This window comes from Ipomoea nil, unplaced genomic scaffold, assembly GCF_001879475.1.
Source record: "Ipomoea nil cultivar Tokyo-kokei standard unplaced genomic scaffold, Asagao_1.1 scaffold2779, whole genome shotgun sequence".
In the NCBI taxonomy this organism is placed as follows: Eukaryota; Viridiplantae; Streptophyta; class Magnoliopsida; order Solanales; family Convolvulaceae; genus Ipomoea; species Ipomoea nil.
Window position 1 is genome coordinate 421,328 of NW_017619207.1, and position 16,654 is coordinate 437,981.

Below are 16,654 nucleotides of genomic sequence, written 5' to 3' on the forward strand. Positions count from 1 at the left end.
GATGGGAAATAGAAAATAATGCTACGAATTTGATTTTAATATTACAAGAAGAATAAGATATGGATTTTTTACTTTACCCCTCTAATTTTAAAGGGTTTTTGAGTTTTTCATAAGATTGAGACGGGAACCTAAAGTTGGGGACAATAGGTGTCACTTTACTCATAATTGTAGGGCGAAAAATGGTTACAGTCATAACTAAGGAACTGAGTTGGTATTTGAGTATAACTAAATGATCAAAGATGTAATTTTGTATTTTTTAAATATAGTTTAATAATTTCAAATAAAATAAAATTACCAAAAAAAATCCCAACCCCCTCCCCCCTTCTAAATAATTATATCCATCGTATCCCATCATATAGGGACACACCACATTTAGGAACCCAAATTCTGCTGGATCAGCTCCATTATCCATCTATCTGAGCAAAGTAACCATGGCTTTTACCAGCTACAAACTTTGTACTTCTAAAATCACACTATCTACTCTTCTACTACTCTTGTTCTTCTGTTGCCCTAATCCATCATCAGCCACAGCCTCCAAAGTGTTCAAGAAAATTTATGCGTTTGGAGACTCGTTCACAGACACAGGCAACACAAACTCCAGCACTGGCTCCATCTTCTTCACCCATGTATCAAACCCACCCTACGGCCGCACATTCTTCCACCGCCCCACCAACCGCTACTCCGACGGCCGCCTCGTCATCGATTTCGTCGCCCAAGCTCTCTCTCTGCCCTTCTTGCCGCCCTACATGGACCCAAATGCCGACAGATCTCACGGTATCAGCTTTGCTGTTGCTGGCGCCACTGCTATAAGCTACAGGTATATATATATATATAGAGAGATGTGGTGAGAACTAACCTTTTCACGCGAACCTGCGAACTTTTGAAGAAATACACGGTAAGTTCTACATGAATGCACATAAACTACTTTATCATGCATTCGTGTAGTAAATGTGATGCATTCCTGTAGTAGTTGCGGTGCATTCATGTAGTAGTCGTGAAGCTGGAATAGTTGTTATGCATTTATGTAGAACTTATAATGTATTCTTTTAGTTCGTTGATTCGCACCTGTACGACACCCTATATATGTGTGTGTGTTTTGTGGGGTGCCAATTCTAAATCATCTTCCAATTCCTACATACAAACATACATTACTGTTAGACAAAGATCAAGTCCAGTACTAGGTGGCTAGTAGATTGCTAGGCGAAGACCTAAAGGGGCAAATCTAGTACCCTACCTCTTAAAAACTCAATCCTAACACGTGGTGTCAGAGTAATGACCACAAATTCAAGTCCTAGCAAAATTAAAGTTGTGCCTTCACTACGAGCTATAGCACGCTTAATTTGATCATAAAAATTACATTTTGTGTTTACTACTATACCTTCAGGTTCTTCGAGAAGAACAATGTTAGTCTAGACATTACTCCTCAGTCTCTTGGAACGCAGCTGGGATGGTTCAATAGGTACTTGGAGAGTGTTGGGTGCAGAGACTACAAAACCACTCCTATGCAGTGTGGGGATGTGTTTGATGATGCATTGTTTTGGGTTGGTGCAATTGGTGCCGGCGACTATGCATTTACCTTTGGCTCTTCTATACCAAGGAAAACTCTTCGCCAGCTTGCTATCACTAATATTAATGGCTTCATACAGGTAATCTAATCTTTATTTATTTCTTTCTTTTGTTGTTGTTGTTGTTATATTAGTAATTCCTAGGTGTGAATAGGGGTATGGCTTCCTTTTGACACAACGTACCTAGTTATACCAGGTAATATGGGAATAGTTCGTATAAACAGCTCAACTGATCGCAAGAGTTAAGTTTGTCGCAAAAGATTAAAGATCGAGTCTGCAAAAATTTAATCTCTATTGGTTAGTTGAGTTATCATGATTAACCTCTTCACAAATTGTCGAGCTGGGGTGTGGGGTATATAGGGTAAGCGATTCCACCTTGTCCCAAGGTAATATGAGAATAATAAATTGATTTTTTTGAGAGAGTGTGTTTTAATCCAACTAAAAAAAAAACGTAAATTTAAAAATATATATGAGCTGCCAACCACTCCAATGACCTAGTATACGTGTGAAGTGCACATGTCTATTGGGTACCTTGCATCCGCACGCTGTCATTTTTTCCATGAAAAATGAAAGTTTTAGTAGTATGTAGAACCTCAGCCATTTTTCTTCTTTGTTTACCCACAAAAGCTGTAATTCTTTGCTTGGAGGCACCACACTCTAGCAGAACACAATAGGATTTGTAGAGGTGATAAATAAGTGTTTCAATATTCATTAAGTGAAAGAATCAGTGTCTAGTGTTCATAAAGAATCATAACATTGCGTGTAATTTCTAATTTCCCACACTACGATAGTCAAAACTCGATCCTGCATCCTTCCATTCTTCTCCTTTGTTACTTCACTTTTTTTTTTCTTTCATTATAGCTAAAAATATTGTAAAAAACTTCTATTGTAAGTGCTCTGAATATTGATAGTACTTAATATAATAACTCAAATAACATTATAAAAATGCACAACTAGTATTGTGCCTACCGACATTTGGTCATGTCTACTGAGCTATTGAGTTACCGTAATTTACATCATCACAAATATTCTGTCAAGTTGGAGTGTGGGGCCTTAGTGTTGGGGATTTAACCTTTGGAGAAGATTAAAAATTAATAAATTACAACTATATATTGATTTTGGTCCACATATTTGGTCTGAATGTGCATAAACAGTCTTCAGATTTCAGATGCATTTAATTATGGGCAGCATCATATCCTTACTTTTTTGTCTTCATCTTTATAAGTGAGATTACACATTTCGCTCTCGTCCTTTTAACGGTCAACTTGAACATCAATAACATCATATAGTATAGACAATTTTATGTTCTCGTCCTTATAACGGTTAACTTGAATATCATATAGTATGTATAGAACGGTTTATACAATCACTATATAATCATATATAGCTGAAGACCTAGAAATTGTGATTGTTCAGAACTTTTCAATTTTTGCTTGTTTTATTTAAAATAAGCAATTAATAATAATAATAATAATAATAATAATAATAATAATAATAATAATAATAATAATAATAATAATAAGTTAACTACATTTAGTTCTAGGAATTTACTAACATTTTGTCTTCTTTTATCATTTTTGTCCAATAGATGTTAATTGTTAGGACAATTTGATAACTTACAATTTACCCTTATATACATGCTAAAAATGTTCCTAAACCATATACTAAACTACATAACCTAGCAATAAAATGAATTTTTAATTAAAAAAAAAAGTTTATCAAACTATTAGTTATTGTATCATTTATGAATATTTTTTAACAAAAAGATGAGGCTATTGTTGGAAAAATATTGTATTTTTTCAAAAATTAATGTTAATTTTAAAAAATTGTAATAAATTAAATGATTAAATGTAACAATAATATCATAGAACCAAAGCGAGCAAATTAGAAATTAATGACCAAATATGGCACTATCACAGTAATTGTACATTTGTACGTGAGAGAAAAGTAAATTTTTTGTCTAGCATTTAAGAAGCTATGAAGTTGGTGTTGTAATTAAATTGAGTGCAATTAATAAATAATAATTAAGTATCCTCCCACTAGCATATATTTTCATCACATGATGACCCTCATCCATTGCATGAAAGAAAATGAAGCTACACCGATCAAGTAAGTGAAACATGATTATTGTATATATAAGTTGCAAGTTTGATTATTGTCAACATTCTTTTGTGTAGATTGCAGGCTATATACACAAAAGTGATGTTTATTCAATACACACCTTCAAGAAAAAGTGAAACAAATTGCCCACCCCCACAACACCAATAGAGCGTATATTTTTATTATATCTCTTACTGATTAAGTAGATAAAATAATGAAAAATAAAAAATGGATTGTCCCTTATGATGCATTAAAATTTTTAAAAGTGAATATTTTTGCATTGTAAACACGTTTTCTTTAAAAAAAAAAAAAAAAACAAAACAAAACAAAAAACAAAAATGAATCTCTTAAAAAAGTAATTAATAAACAGTTAATATTTGAAGAAGAAATGTTTACAAATACACAAACAATTATATATTTAATTTATATTCTTCTTGCATTTCGTGTTAATCATTCCCATCTCTGATTTCCTATTGATCCGTGTATTGCATGTACTTTTAATTCTTACTTGCTCACTTTTACTCTTTTATGTGGCGGGTGCCGATAAGTCATGTGAGCCCTAATGAAAGTGAGTAAAAATTAAAATAAAAAATAAGATTCTATATAGTTTTTTTCCTTTCCTTCGATCTCCCAAATGGTTAGAATTCCTAACCCTGACCCGACAGAGCATTTGAGAGGATATAAATCATGGTAACTCAATGAGTAAGCAGATATGACCATATGACGGTGTGCATAAGGAATTTGTCCACTTTAAACATAAACCTCATATTATCACTATTAAAATTGTCTACTAAACCATTGAGCTAAACTCGTACCATCAGATTTTTCCTTTCCTATGTGCATGGTACCTAATTTTTCTATTGACATCATTAATTGATCAAGGTACGACAAACCTAATTTTTCTATTGACATCATTAATTGATCAATGTACGACAAAATTCAAAGTAAGTAGATGGAGTTGTAAATTTAAGAGTAGATTGGTCCCATCCTGCAAACAACCAGAGGCTTCCTTATCCACTGAACTGTCACATTTAATTGAAGATTCTTTATGCTGACCTTAACCCAGCAAGTGGTTCACTTGTGAGGTGAAGTGGCTAAAAAAATTATTTTTAATTGCTTAATTTGCTACATAGGATTGCAAGTTTGCTGCTTTAGCAAACTTGCTAATGACGGTCTTTGTTGCAAAATGTTAACAAAGGCTGTCGTGTATTATTATTTTTTTAAAAATATTTTTTTAATAGTTTTGACTTTTGATTTAATGTTTTAAATTGATGTAATATTAGGATTCACTTTTAAAAGTTAATTGAATTTGTAGGAATGTAGTGTGAATAATAAATGAATTACAAATTGAATGATTTAGAAATAAGACTCACTTTCAAAAGTGAGAGACTATTGCAGGGATAATGATAGCCTTAGCCAAGCTATTTCTGTTTTTAATCTTTTAAAGGTAAAAATCACACTTTTTTTTTCTTCTCATAGTGATATAATTTATTTTCTTTCTCTTATTTATAAATCCATTTATTTTTATCTCATTAATTACTCTCAGCCTCATTTTACCTATATTATTTATTATTCATTGGTTAAATCAACAATTTGTTCAATTCATTGCTTATTTTCTTTAGTAATTTTTAATTATTTTTAAATTTGATTTTTTTGGCGTTTAATAGTAATTTTAATGTAATTTCTAAATATATAAATTTATATATTAATACTAAACTTAATATTATGAAAAATTAAATTAAAAATAACTTTAGTCAAGTCTCGTTAATCGAACCAAACAAATAAAATATGACAGATGAACTATATTTGATGTGACTACTTTTATTCAAATATCCATTAACTATATTATGATTGACATAAAAAACTTAGAGTTAATAACCTAAATTGTCCATCGAGTATGCTGTAATTACCAATTTGGTCCTCGACTATCATTCTTACAAGATTTAGTCCTCAACTATGTAAAATTTATCCAATTTAGTCCTAGGATAAATTTTAACAGACATTAAAGTTGAGGGCAAAATTGTCATTCTATGAGCTTTCTTCCTCCTCCCTATTAAACAACGCCAACCATGCAACATTGCAACAGTAGTTCAGAATCGATCACCCACTCCACCAGACCTTGCAAATTCATTGCCTCATCCCCCCGCCCCATGGTTCGCACAATGCCTAAAAGGCTCTTAGGGACGAACGCAACAGCCTCAATTTTGCCCTTCAGCTTTGGCTTTCAAAATGCCACTTTCCTAGCAGGTCCCATGACAATTTTGCCCTCAATTTTAACGTTCAACGAATAGAAAATTTAACCAAGGACTAAAATGGGTAAAGTTTACATAGTTGAGGACAAAATCGTGTAAAAATGATAGTTGAGGACCAAATTAGTAATTACGGCGTAGTCGAGGGCCCATTTTGGGTATTAACTCAAAACTTTATTTTTTTTTTGAATACCACTAGCTCTATTACATTGTAGTATCTGTTCATATACTTTCTCAGCCTACTGAAACACAAAGAGCTAATAACGCCTCCACTGAAGCTCGAACTTACCACCTTCCAAATAGTCCAAATAGAAATCCAACTCGAGTACCATTGGACCACATAGTCCTGGTACCTCAAAACTTTATTTAAAAAAACAAAATTTAAGAATTTTAGCTAAATCTTTCAATGTTATCATTCATTTAATCGAAATGCATGAAATAAGTAAGATAATTTCTCACAATTCTCATTTTCAAATCATAATTATATATATGTCAAAAAAAAAAGAAGAAGAATTGAGAGAAATTATCTCATCTATTTCTGACATTTGAGTTAAAAGAACGACAAATTGAGAGATTGAACTAATATTCCTAATTTTTTTTATTAAAAAAAAAAAAGAATCTTCACTCTTTAAGATTTTGGAAATATGCCGTGAATAATCAATCCGTGGATAAAAATAGCCATTTCAATAAATTTTTTTTATAGAGTTTTTACTATTGCAAAAATCGACCTAGGAGGCCACCTAAGCGCTAGGCACCCCTAGGCCGTGATGATTTCTCCCTCGGGTTGCCGTCTAGGCGCCTAACTTGACGGACTAAGCCGAGTTGGCGGCGAATTCGGCCAAGTTAACTACTCGTCCAGTTTGGCCGAGTTGGCCGAGTTAGCCGAGTTAACTCGACTGACTCGGTCTTTCTAAATTTTTTTTCATTATATATATATATATATATATATATATATATATATATATATATATATATATATATATATATATATAATTACACTTTTGGTCCTGTGACTATTAGGGTGTTATTAATTTGAGTACTTGACTTTCAAAACTATCAATTTAGTCCTGTAACTATGCAATTATTAACACATTTGGTCCTCCTGGCCAAATCACGGGCCAATTGTCGCCGGAATTTTTTAATAGGGGCAAGTCGGTCATTTCCTTTTTCTTCCTTCTTCTTCATCCTTCTTCTTGGTTCTCCTTCTCCTAGCCTACGGATCGAAAACATGGGTACGTGAAGGGAAGACCAGAATGATTCTTCATTTCCTTTTTCTTCCTTCTTCATCATCTTATATTGCTCCTTTAGTTCACATTGCATTCCATTTTCCATTTTTGTTTCATTAATCCAATCTTATAAATACTGTACCCCAAGTTTAATTAATTACCCAATTAACTTGTATAATCCAAAGATGCAAAGCTCAAATAATGGGTCTCATAGCGCTAAGCATGGGCAGCAAGAAGCAGAGATTCTTCTTGCGCGGTGGCAGCGGCGGAGGGAGGCCGGGAGAGTGCCGGAAAGGGTACGCGCCATTAACACACATAATGCTAAAAGTCAAATTCTAGAATGCATTCGTGAAAAAGAAGGCTTTCCCCGACGAAATCCCGCTGGAGAGAAAGTTCCGACTAATTCCAAGAAACCTGAGGTTCTGCAACTCCGACAAGCTTTCCGACAATGCACTGGTAATCCATCTGAGTTCTAATCCATTAGCGTTGCCTGTTGGAGATCTGGAAAGAAGAGAGGAAGGTTGGAAGAAGGAAGGGAAAAGGTATTCTGTTTCATTCAATTCTGATGAGATCCAAAGCAGGAGTACTTATGCTAACGACCCTTGCTAACTGATTAACAGAAAATAACAAACTGAAAGAAATGATACATTCAACAGTAATAACTAACATAACAGAACTAAACAGATTTGTTTATGTCTTGAGACTTCTGCTGATGTTCATTGATGGAAGCTGATGTTGTATCCCTTGAGATCCCCCCGCAAGTTGGATTGTAGAGATTAAACAATCCTAGCTTGGAGACATAGTTGTGAAAAGTGGCTGGACAGTGAGCTTTTGTCAAAATATCTGCAAGCTGACTGCCAGAGGGAGCATGAAAGAGCTTGATTATTCCTTTGTGAAGCTTTTCTCTAACCAAATGGCAATCTATTTCGATATGCTTGGTTCTCTCATGAAAGACCTGATTTTCAGAGATTGCAATTGCAGACTTGCTGTCACAATAGATGGCAGTTGGTGTTTTTGAATGTAATCCAAGTTCATTGAGCAGGTAAAGTAGCCACTGGACTTCACAAGTAGTTGCTGCTAGAGCTCTATATTCTGCTTCTGAAGAGGACCTGGATATTGTAGCTTGTTTCTTGGACTTCCAGGAGACTAGAGCATGGCCAAAGAAGATACAGAAGCCAGTAACAGACTTTCTTGAATCCACACAAGCACCCCAATCTGAGTTAGAAAAAGCCTTTAAGTGTAGATCAGAAGATGCTGGAAAGAAGAGGCCTTGTCCAGGAGCACTTTTAATATATCTTAAGACTCTGTGTGCAGCCTGTAGATGTAGATGTGTAGGTTTGTCCAAGAATTGGGACAATTGTTGTGTAGCAAAGCTTATGTCAGGCCTTGTAATTGTTAAATATAACAATTTTCCAACAAGTCTTCTGTATTGAGTATTGTCATCAAGAAAATCACCTTCATCTTTTCTCAGTTTGTGTGTAGGAACAGTGGGACTAAAGACTGGTTTGGAATCAGTGAAACCTGCTTCATCTAACATCTCTAAAGCATACTTCCTTTGAGAAAGTGCAATACCCTTTTTTCTGTCTAGCTACCTCCAGGCCTAGAAAGTACTTCAAAGGGCCAAGATCCTTGATTTGAAATTGACCATTAAGCTGCCTTTTGACCTGCTGAATCAGATTCAAATCACTACTAGCCACTACTATATCATCTACATAAACCAGTAGAACTATAAAAGATAAATCCCCCCCCCCCCCCCCCCTTTTGTAAATAAGGAGTTATCAGGAATAGATTGTGTAAATCCCATATTTCGTAGTGCAAGGCATAGTTTGGTGTTCCACTGTTTGCTTGCCTGTTTCAAGCCATATAAAGATTTGATCAACCTGCAAACTTGACCACTTTTTCCTTCTGTGTACCCAGGAGGAGGTTCCATGTAAACTTCTTCCTCTAAATCCCCATGGAGGAAAGCATTGTTGACATCTAGTTGGTGTATATGCCAGTTTTTTGCTGCTGCAACAGCTAGAAGAAATCTAATAGTGGTCATCTTGGCAACAGGACTGAGTGTATCTAGGTAATCAACACCAAGGGTCTGTGTGTAGCCTTTTGCCACAAGCCTTGCCTTATACCTTTCAATAGTGCCATCTGCTTTGTGCTTTATTTTATACACCCATCTGCATCCAACTGTTTTCTTAGAAGGTGGTAGATCTACTAGTTCCCAGGTGTTGTTGTTCTTTAAAGCAGTAATCTCATCTGCCATGGCTTTCTTCCAGTGATCATTTTGCACTGCTTCCTTGTAACTCCTAGGCTCAGTGTGGCAGGTGAGATTCATAACAAAGGACTGAAAGGAGGGTGATAGTTTAGTATAGCTTACCACCCTGGAGATGTCATGGGGTGAGGTCTTCAATGTAGAACTATGACACACATATTCCTCCAAGTAAGCAGGAGTGGTTTTCTGCCTGGTGGATATCCTGACCATTGGTTGTTGGAGCTGTTCTGGAGAATCATGCATTTCCTCAATTGAATCAGGAGTGTCACTTAGGGATAAATCATCTGTTTGTTGGGAACTAAGAGCATCATGGGCACTGTCTGACTGATGGCTGGAATGAGGGTTCACCTAGGAATCAAAACCCTCCTGGGGACTATCTTGAGAATCATTAAGAAGTCCTGAAGGTGTATAAGAGTTGTCTTGAGGATCATCAAGAGAACCAATTGCTGTATCAACTGGAAGAATGACTTCAGGTAGCTGTGTCTCAGGAGTGTTACTGCTTTGGAAGGGAAAAATTGTTTCATAAAAGAAGACATCCCTGGACAGGAAAACATCTTTAGATATCAGATCATATAATTTATAGCCTTTTGTTCCACTAGCATAACCAAGGAATATGCACTTCCTTGCTCTAGCATCAAATTTGGACTTTGGACCCAATGTAGTAGCAAAAGCTAGACAACCAAAAACTCTTAAGTCTTGATAGGTTGGAACCTTCTGAAGGAGAATCTGATATGGGATCTGTTGGTTAATGGCAGCAGAAGGTAGCCTATTTATGATATAGGCTGCATGCGGTATGCATTCACCCCAAAACTTCTCAGGTAAATGAGCTTGAAACCTGATTGCTCTTGCAATAGACAAGAGATGACCATGTTTTCTTTCCACTCTACTGTTATGTTGTGGAGTATATGTACAGGAAGTCTGGTGTAGTATCCCTTCTTGATCAAAGAAATCAGACATGTTAAATTCACGGCCATTATCTGTCCTAATGCTCTTGATATGTGATCCAAACTGATTCTTGACCATCTTGCAGAATCTTGAGACTAGACTTCTAACCTCTGATTTGCTTCTCATTAGGTGCACCCAAACAGCCCTACTGTAATCATCTACCATAGTAAGAAAATAGTGATGACCATGAATGGATGCTACCTTATAGGGACCCCAAATATCCATGTGTAACAATTCAAAACAAGCTGTTGAAGTAGAATTACTGGACTGAAATGGGAGTCTTTTTTGTTTAGCAAAATGACAACAGTCACAAATCAAACTTTTATTTGCTAGAATTGTTGGATCTACATTGTGTAACAACTGAATTTTTGAGTATGAAGCATGTCCCAGTCTAGCATGCCATAGAGTACACTTATTCAAAGCTAAAACAGTACTATTTACAGAGGGATTAACAGGAAGAATCAAGTGATAGAGTCCATCCTGGAGTTCAGCCATTCCAATCATCTTGCCATGGGACCCTGTATTATACACTGATTAGTGTGAAAACTCATTGTGCAACCAGAATTCTTAACAAGAGCCCCCACAGATATTAAGTTGTACTGAAAACCAGGAACATAGAGCACATTGTGCAGAATGAAATCTTTAGATAGATGCACAGAACCAATGCAGCTAATATTGACCTTCTGTCCATTGGGTAGAGTGACATGTATATCATGAACTTCCTTCTGGTTTATCAAGAAATTCACACTACACACAATATGATGGGTGGCACCACTATCTAATATCCAACTATATCCTTCAAAATCTGCAAGATTAAGGGATGGTTTTATACCTTCAGTTTGAGTCCTTGACATGAGGTTAGCAGAGTTGGTGTTGACATGAACTTCTTGATCAAGAGGTGTGCTCAGAGTCCCCCTTTCCCCATGTGACTTCTGGATTTGAACAAACCCCAGAAACCTTTTGAAATCACTGTGAGTGAATGAAAGATTCTCATCAGTTCCTTGTTGTTGAATCATCAGTGGTCCCTGAGCCTGGTTAACAGATCCTTGACTTCTTGATTTTGGCTTCCAACCAGGTGGAAAACCATGTTTCTTGTAGCATTTGTCCTCTATATGTCCAGTGAATCCACAAAAGGTGCATATGGGCTTCTTGTTTCCTGTTGTATACTTCTTGTAGTTCTGTTGGTAGCCACTTGGTGCTATGGTCATCATCACATTACCAGTGGCTCCATTCTCACCAGCTTGGTGTAATTGACTGGCGAAACCAGTAGTCCCAATATGGAATTGCCTTTCTTGTTGTGCTATCATGGAATATGCATCACACACATCCGGTAGAGGCCTCATAAGCATAATCTAGTTCCTTGCACCAGTGTATCTATCATTTAGACCAATGAGAAAGATGGATAGTTTATCCTTCTCAACCTGTCAATTGCTCAATTTTCTCACCACATTCACATCTCAGAGTACACCCACAACAGATGGTGGGTCTCAGTATCTGGAGCTCATCCCACAGCAATTTCTGTTGAGTGAAGTACTCATTCAAATTGCTGTCGTTCTGCTTCGTTTGATATATTTCGCACTTGATTTCCGGAATCCGGAACAAGTCTTGCTGACTGAACCTACGTTTCCAATCCCTCCATATCCCATATGCGGTGTCGATCCATAGGACACTGCGTCCAATCGTCGGGGACAACGATCGAACAATCCAGGTGACCACTAGGTCATTACAGCGTTCCCAAACCTCAAATTTTCTATCATCTCTGGAAGGTTTGAGTATAGATCCATCCACAAATCTGAGCTTGTTTTTGCACGAAAGTGCCATAGTCATCGCTCTAGCTCACGGGTGATAATTTGGACCCTCTAATGGCGTAGAGACGAGCATGAGAGCAGGACTCTCACTAGGATGCAAGAAATAAGGGTTCGAATGAGATTCAGGATCGAACAGTACCTCTGTAGTTGCCAATCCAATCGACGGAGTCGGCGGAATCGCCGGAATAGGAGTTCCTGAGGCAGGAACTGGATTTCCGATGGTCGGAGCTGCTGCATTGTCAACTGGAGTTGATCTTGCACCGATCGTAGGCCACGCTGCCATATTGAATTATCTCAGAATGCTTTAATTCTGCTCTGATACCATGTTGGAGATCTGGAAAGAAGAGAGGAAGGTTGGAAGAAGGAAGGGAAAAGGTATTCTGTTTCATTCAATTCTGATGAGATCCAAAGCAGGAGTACTTATGCTAACGACCCTTGCTAACTGATTAACAGAAAATAACAAACTGAAAGAAATGATACATTCAACAGTAATAACTAACATAACAGAACTAAACAGATTTGTTTATGTCTTGAGACTTCTGCTGATGTTCATTGATGGAAGCTGATGTTGTATCCCTTGAGATTGCCCAAAATTTAACAACCCCCATTAGCCCTCGTTCCCACAATCTCACTCCTCCAAGAATCCATCTGAGTTCTAAAAACGCCGCCATGGGTATATGCACTTTGTGCAATGCCGAAGTTGATACTAACGGATGAGAGGTTGGAGCAGTTTTCGTACCCGGTGAAGGCCTCCTACGTTTTACAGAAGGACCCGACCATCTTTATATGTAACTCTGACGAGATGGACTTAATTCAGCGACGTTTTCTCTGCGTTGACCAAGAGCGGCGACGGTGCGTGTGAGAAGAAATGCAAGTGTTGCCGAAAATCCCTCGATTTTCCCGTCGATAAGGGCTCCAAGGAGGCAGCGGTAGCGGCGACCGGGGATGGGCCTGTAGTTAGACAGTCGAACGCGGGAGTAGTAACGGAAGTGGTACCGGCCGGCGGAGAAAAGAGCAGATCAAGAAGATGAACAAATAAATTTCTCTTTTCTAAAAAATTTAAATTGACCGTTTTGCTATCATGAATAAACAATTTAAAAACATTTACGTTTTTCCGGCGACATTTGGCCGGTGATTTGGCCGGGAGGACCAAATATGTTAACAATTGTATAGTTACGGGACTAAATTGATAATTTTGAAAGTCAAGTACTCAAATTAACAATACCCCAATAGTCACAGGAATAAAAGCGTAATTTTCTTTCTCTCTTATATATATATATATATATGTGTGTGTGTGTGTAGACACACACATATATAAATATATTTATATATAATATGACATACACTACCGTACCCATACACGTGCACTGTTTCTTTCTTTTTTTTTTTTTTTAGTTAGCCGCGTAAGCACTCGCCTGGGTTGTCTAGGCACTAGGCACTACTCTACCGTCCGACTAACGCGTATTGCAACCATGGGGGGAAATGAATGTACTTATAATTGAGGGATGAAATAAGTTATATGACTATAATTCAAAAAAAAAAAAAAACAAAATCATTTTCTTTAATTTCTATTAAATATAATACAGTGATATGATAATCTTAATTATTAGGTGTGTAATGTTGCGAATAGGAAAGATCACCGCGAGAGTGGTATACATATCATAAAATGCATTATGAAATATTGTTTCATAGTACACTTAGTTCAAGATAATTTTTAAATTATCATCACGTTTTCTCCTAGCTTTAGATCCATTGATCTTACATACTGACCTTTAGAATAAAGTCTTAAATTTTTCCAGGTATCTATTCTCACTTGAGAATACTCTATAATCTTATCTTATCTTACTCTATATAATAGCAAAATGTTTTTGCCATGTCATTTTCCCGCCTAAATGAAATGGCATCATTCCATGGTATAACCTTAATTGCTAGATTATTTGTAGATTAATTGTGGATGACTGAATTATTAATCACAATGAGTTTTAAATGTCTTGGGAAAAAAAATAAAAAATCAGTTATTTACTGTGTATAGTTTAATTTATTAATTTTAAATTATGTATGTATGTATATATATATATATATATATATATATATATATATATATATATATATATTTATTTATTTATTTATTTATTTATTTATTTATTTAAATGTAAAATTTTAAAATATCATGTGATATCTAATAACACAATGCTTTATAATATATGCTAATAGTATGTTGTGATGTTTTAATATAACAACCAATTTAGTATTATAAAAAAAAGTAACATTTCATAATTAATTTTAATGATTGATGTTTGAATTTTATCAACAATAAAAATACTTAAATTTTGACAAATACTAGTCTTATATACACACACATCTCGCCACAAACATTCTTCCTTTTGCCACTGGTGAGACTCAATCCCTGGTCATTCTTCCAAAGTTTCACCTCTATGACCAGTTGAGCTACCAATGCGGGCTAGTTGACTAAAACATTAATTTTATGGTTAAATGCTCAAAAGTGTTAACATTTCAAAAAATAATATATATATATATATATATATATATATATATATATATATATATATATATATATATATAGAGAGAGAGAGAGAGAGAGAGAGAGAGAGAGAATTAGGTTCAAATGTGAACCTTGTTAACATGTGAACTTGTGTACCATTTCTGTATCGTTAATCTTGTTTGACCTTTGTGATTTATAATTTTTTTGACCCAGTAAATATACATCACCCCACTAGTACACCATATCACTACACCACTGCACCACGTCACCTGATGCACCACTGCAAACATCTCGACCATCTGATATCTCATCTAAATAATATAGGACTTCACAAATTCACACCCAAGCAATGGTTCACACCAAAATCGGACTATAATTGATTTTATTAAGAGATAACCCAACCAAGTTGGTCGGACTATTAACTTGTATGCTAACCACAAGGTGAGTTCGACTCCCTGTGCGTCAAGCCTATTGGACTTCCATTGTAGATCAAACTTTGTCTTGCATGATTTATATATGATCCAAAATATATATATACAAAAATACTATATATCTAACAACTTAACAAGAATGTCAATCACTATAAATAAAAAAAATTGCTTTTATAGAATTTTGAGCATAAATCTAGTCTTTGTTGATCAATTGAGTAATCCTGTCTTGTCGAGTCCGGAGTAGGGCACCTCATGCCCACCTCATTGTGACAAGAAAATTGAAGTCCTATATAGAAGTTTTAAAGTTTTTTATCCTTGATGGTATTGTTGTGGTTGTAGTCCCTAGCTATTAATAAAAGCTGGTTTGAAATGGCAAACAAACAGGCATTGCTAAAGAAGGGCGCAAAGTACATGGTGGTGGAAGGCCTGCCGACGTTAGGCTGCCTAACCGCAAACCTCTACTTGTACACCGACCGTGACGCCATTGGCTGCGCCGCCACCGTGAACAACGAGAGCTACGCCCACAACGCCGTCCTCCAAGCCAACCTCCGCTCCTTCCGCCACCATTTCCCTCAGGCTACCATCGTCTACGCCGACTACTGGAGCGCCTACGCCGCCGTCCTTGCCAACCCCGCCAAGTACGGCATCGCAGAGCCCTTCAGAGCCTGCTGCGGCTCCGCCACCGGCGTCCGGTTGAACTTCGACATCTTCGAGACGTGTGGTTCGCCCCACACCACGTCTTGCCCGGACCCTTCCAAGTACATCAATTGGGACGGCGGCCATCTCACGGAAGCCATGTACAAGGCTGTTGCGGATGAGCTCCTCAATGGCACGTTTTGTCACCCTCCCTTTGGTTACTTGCTTAGCAAGAAAATGTCATCTCATTAGAATATTATGTGTGCTCCTATTTTCTACTCTCAACTTCTATCTCACTTTCAAATTCTTGATTTCAACAATTTTTTAGAGGGACCCACTTAATTAATAAAAATAGTCCATTCTTAAAAATTGTCATGTCAAGAAGTAATTAAGAGTGAGTGAGTAGAATTTAGGAGTACGTATAAAGCAGAAGTCTTTTATGTTATGTGTCGTCGAGTTGGCACGTAGTATCGCTGGACCGTGGTGTTTGTGGGTTAGGTTATGTGAAATGTAATGTAATGTTTACGTCTATGCATGAATTGAACTTTTCTGTGTAATAATATTGCCATTTCTATGAAATTAATTTTATGCTGTTTTTACCTTTCAAAAAATTTTTATGCTGTTTATATAGGAAGTGGAAAATCTGAAGGAGACAATGGTGGGTTTCTTGTTCATTCACAAGTGATATATATATATATATATATATATACTGAAACTAGGGTTCGTGTGCTGCCATGCAGGTAGATTTCAAAAGTGACAAAACACTTCATCCATCATAAGATTTCAAATGAGACAATGGTGGATTTCTTGTTCATTTATTCATAAGTGATATTATTTTCAAACACATAATATACGGTTAACATATTATGTGTGCACAGTTAACATATTATATATGTACATATACTACTTAACCTATAATATAATATAA

At 36.2% G+C, this 16,654-nt stretch overlaps 1 protein-coding gene across 1 annotated transcript; it reads left to right on the forward strand.

Annotated features, from left to right (window-relative positions):
* The first annotated feature begins 386 nt into the window (after positions 1 to 386).
* LOC109157256 (GDSL esterase/lipase At3g48460-like) lies at positions 387 to 16,320 on the forward strand. The gene is made up of 3 exons (XM_019305159.1): positions 387 to 817; positions 1,385 to 1,646; positions 15,475 to 16,320. Exons 1-3 carry the CDS (start codon positions 432 to 434, stop codon positions 15,976 to 15,978), a joined length of 1,152 nt encoding a protein of 383 aa, XP_019160704.1. The 5' UTR covers positions 387 to 431; the 3' UTR covers positions 15,979 to 16,320.
* Positions 16,321 to 16,654: the final 334 nt, after the last annotated feature.

What these genes read in the sequence shown, in the direction of transcription:
- LOC109157256 (XM_019305159.1), top strand. Translation starts at nt 432, where the DNA reads ATGGCTTTTACCAGCTACAAACTTTGTACTTCTAAAATCACACTATCT. An exon ending in GCCACTGCTATAAGCTACAG is followed by an intron (nt 818 to 1,384) that starts GTATATATATAT and finishes CTATACCTTCAG; the next exon opens with GTTCTTCGAGAAGAACAATG. An exon ending in ATATTAATGGCTTCATACAG is followed by an intron (nt 1,647 to 15,474) that starts GTAATCTAATCT and finishes GCAAACAAACAG; the next exon opens with GCATTGCTAAAGAAGGGCGC.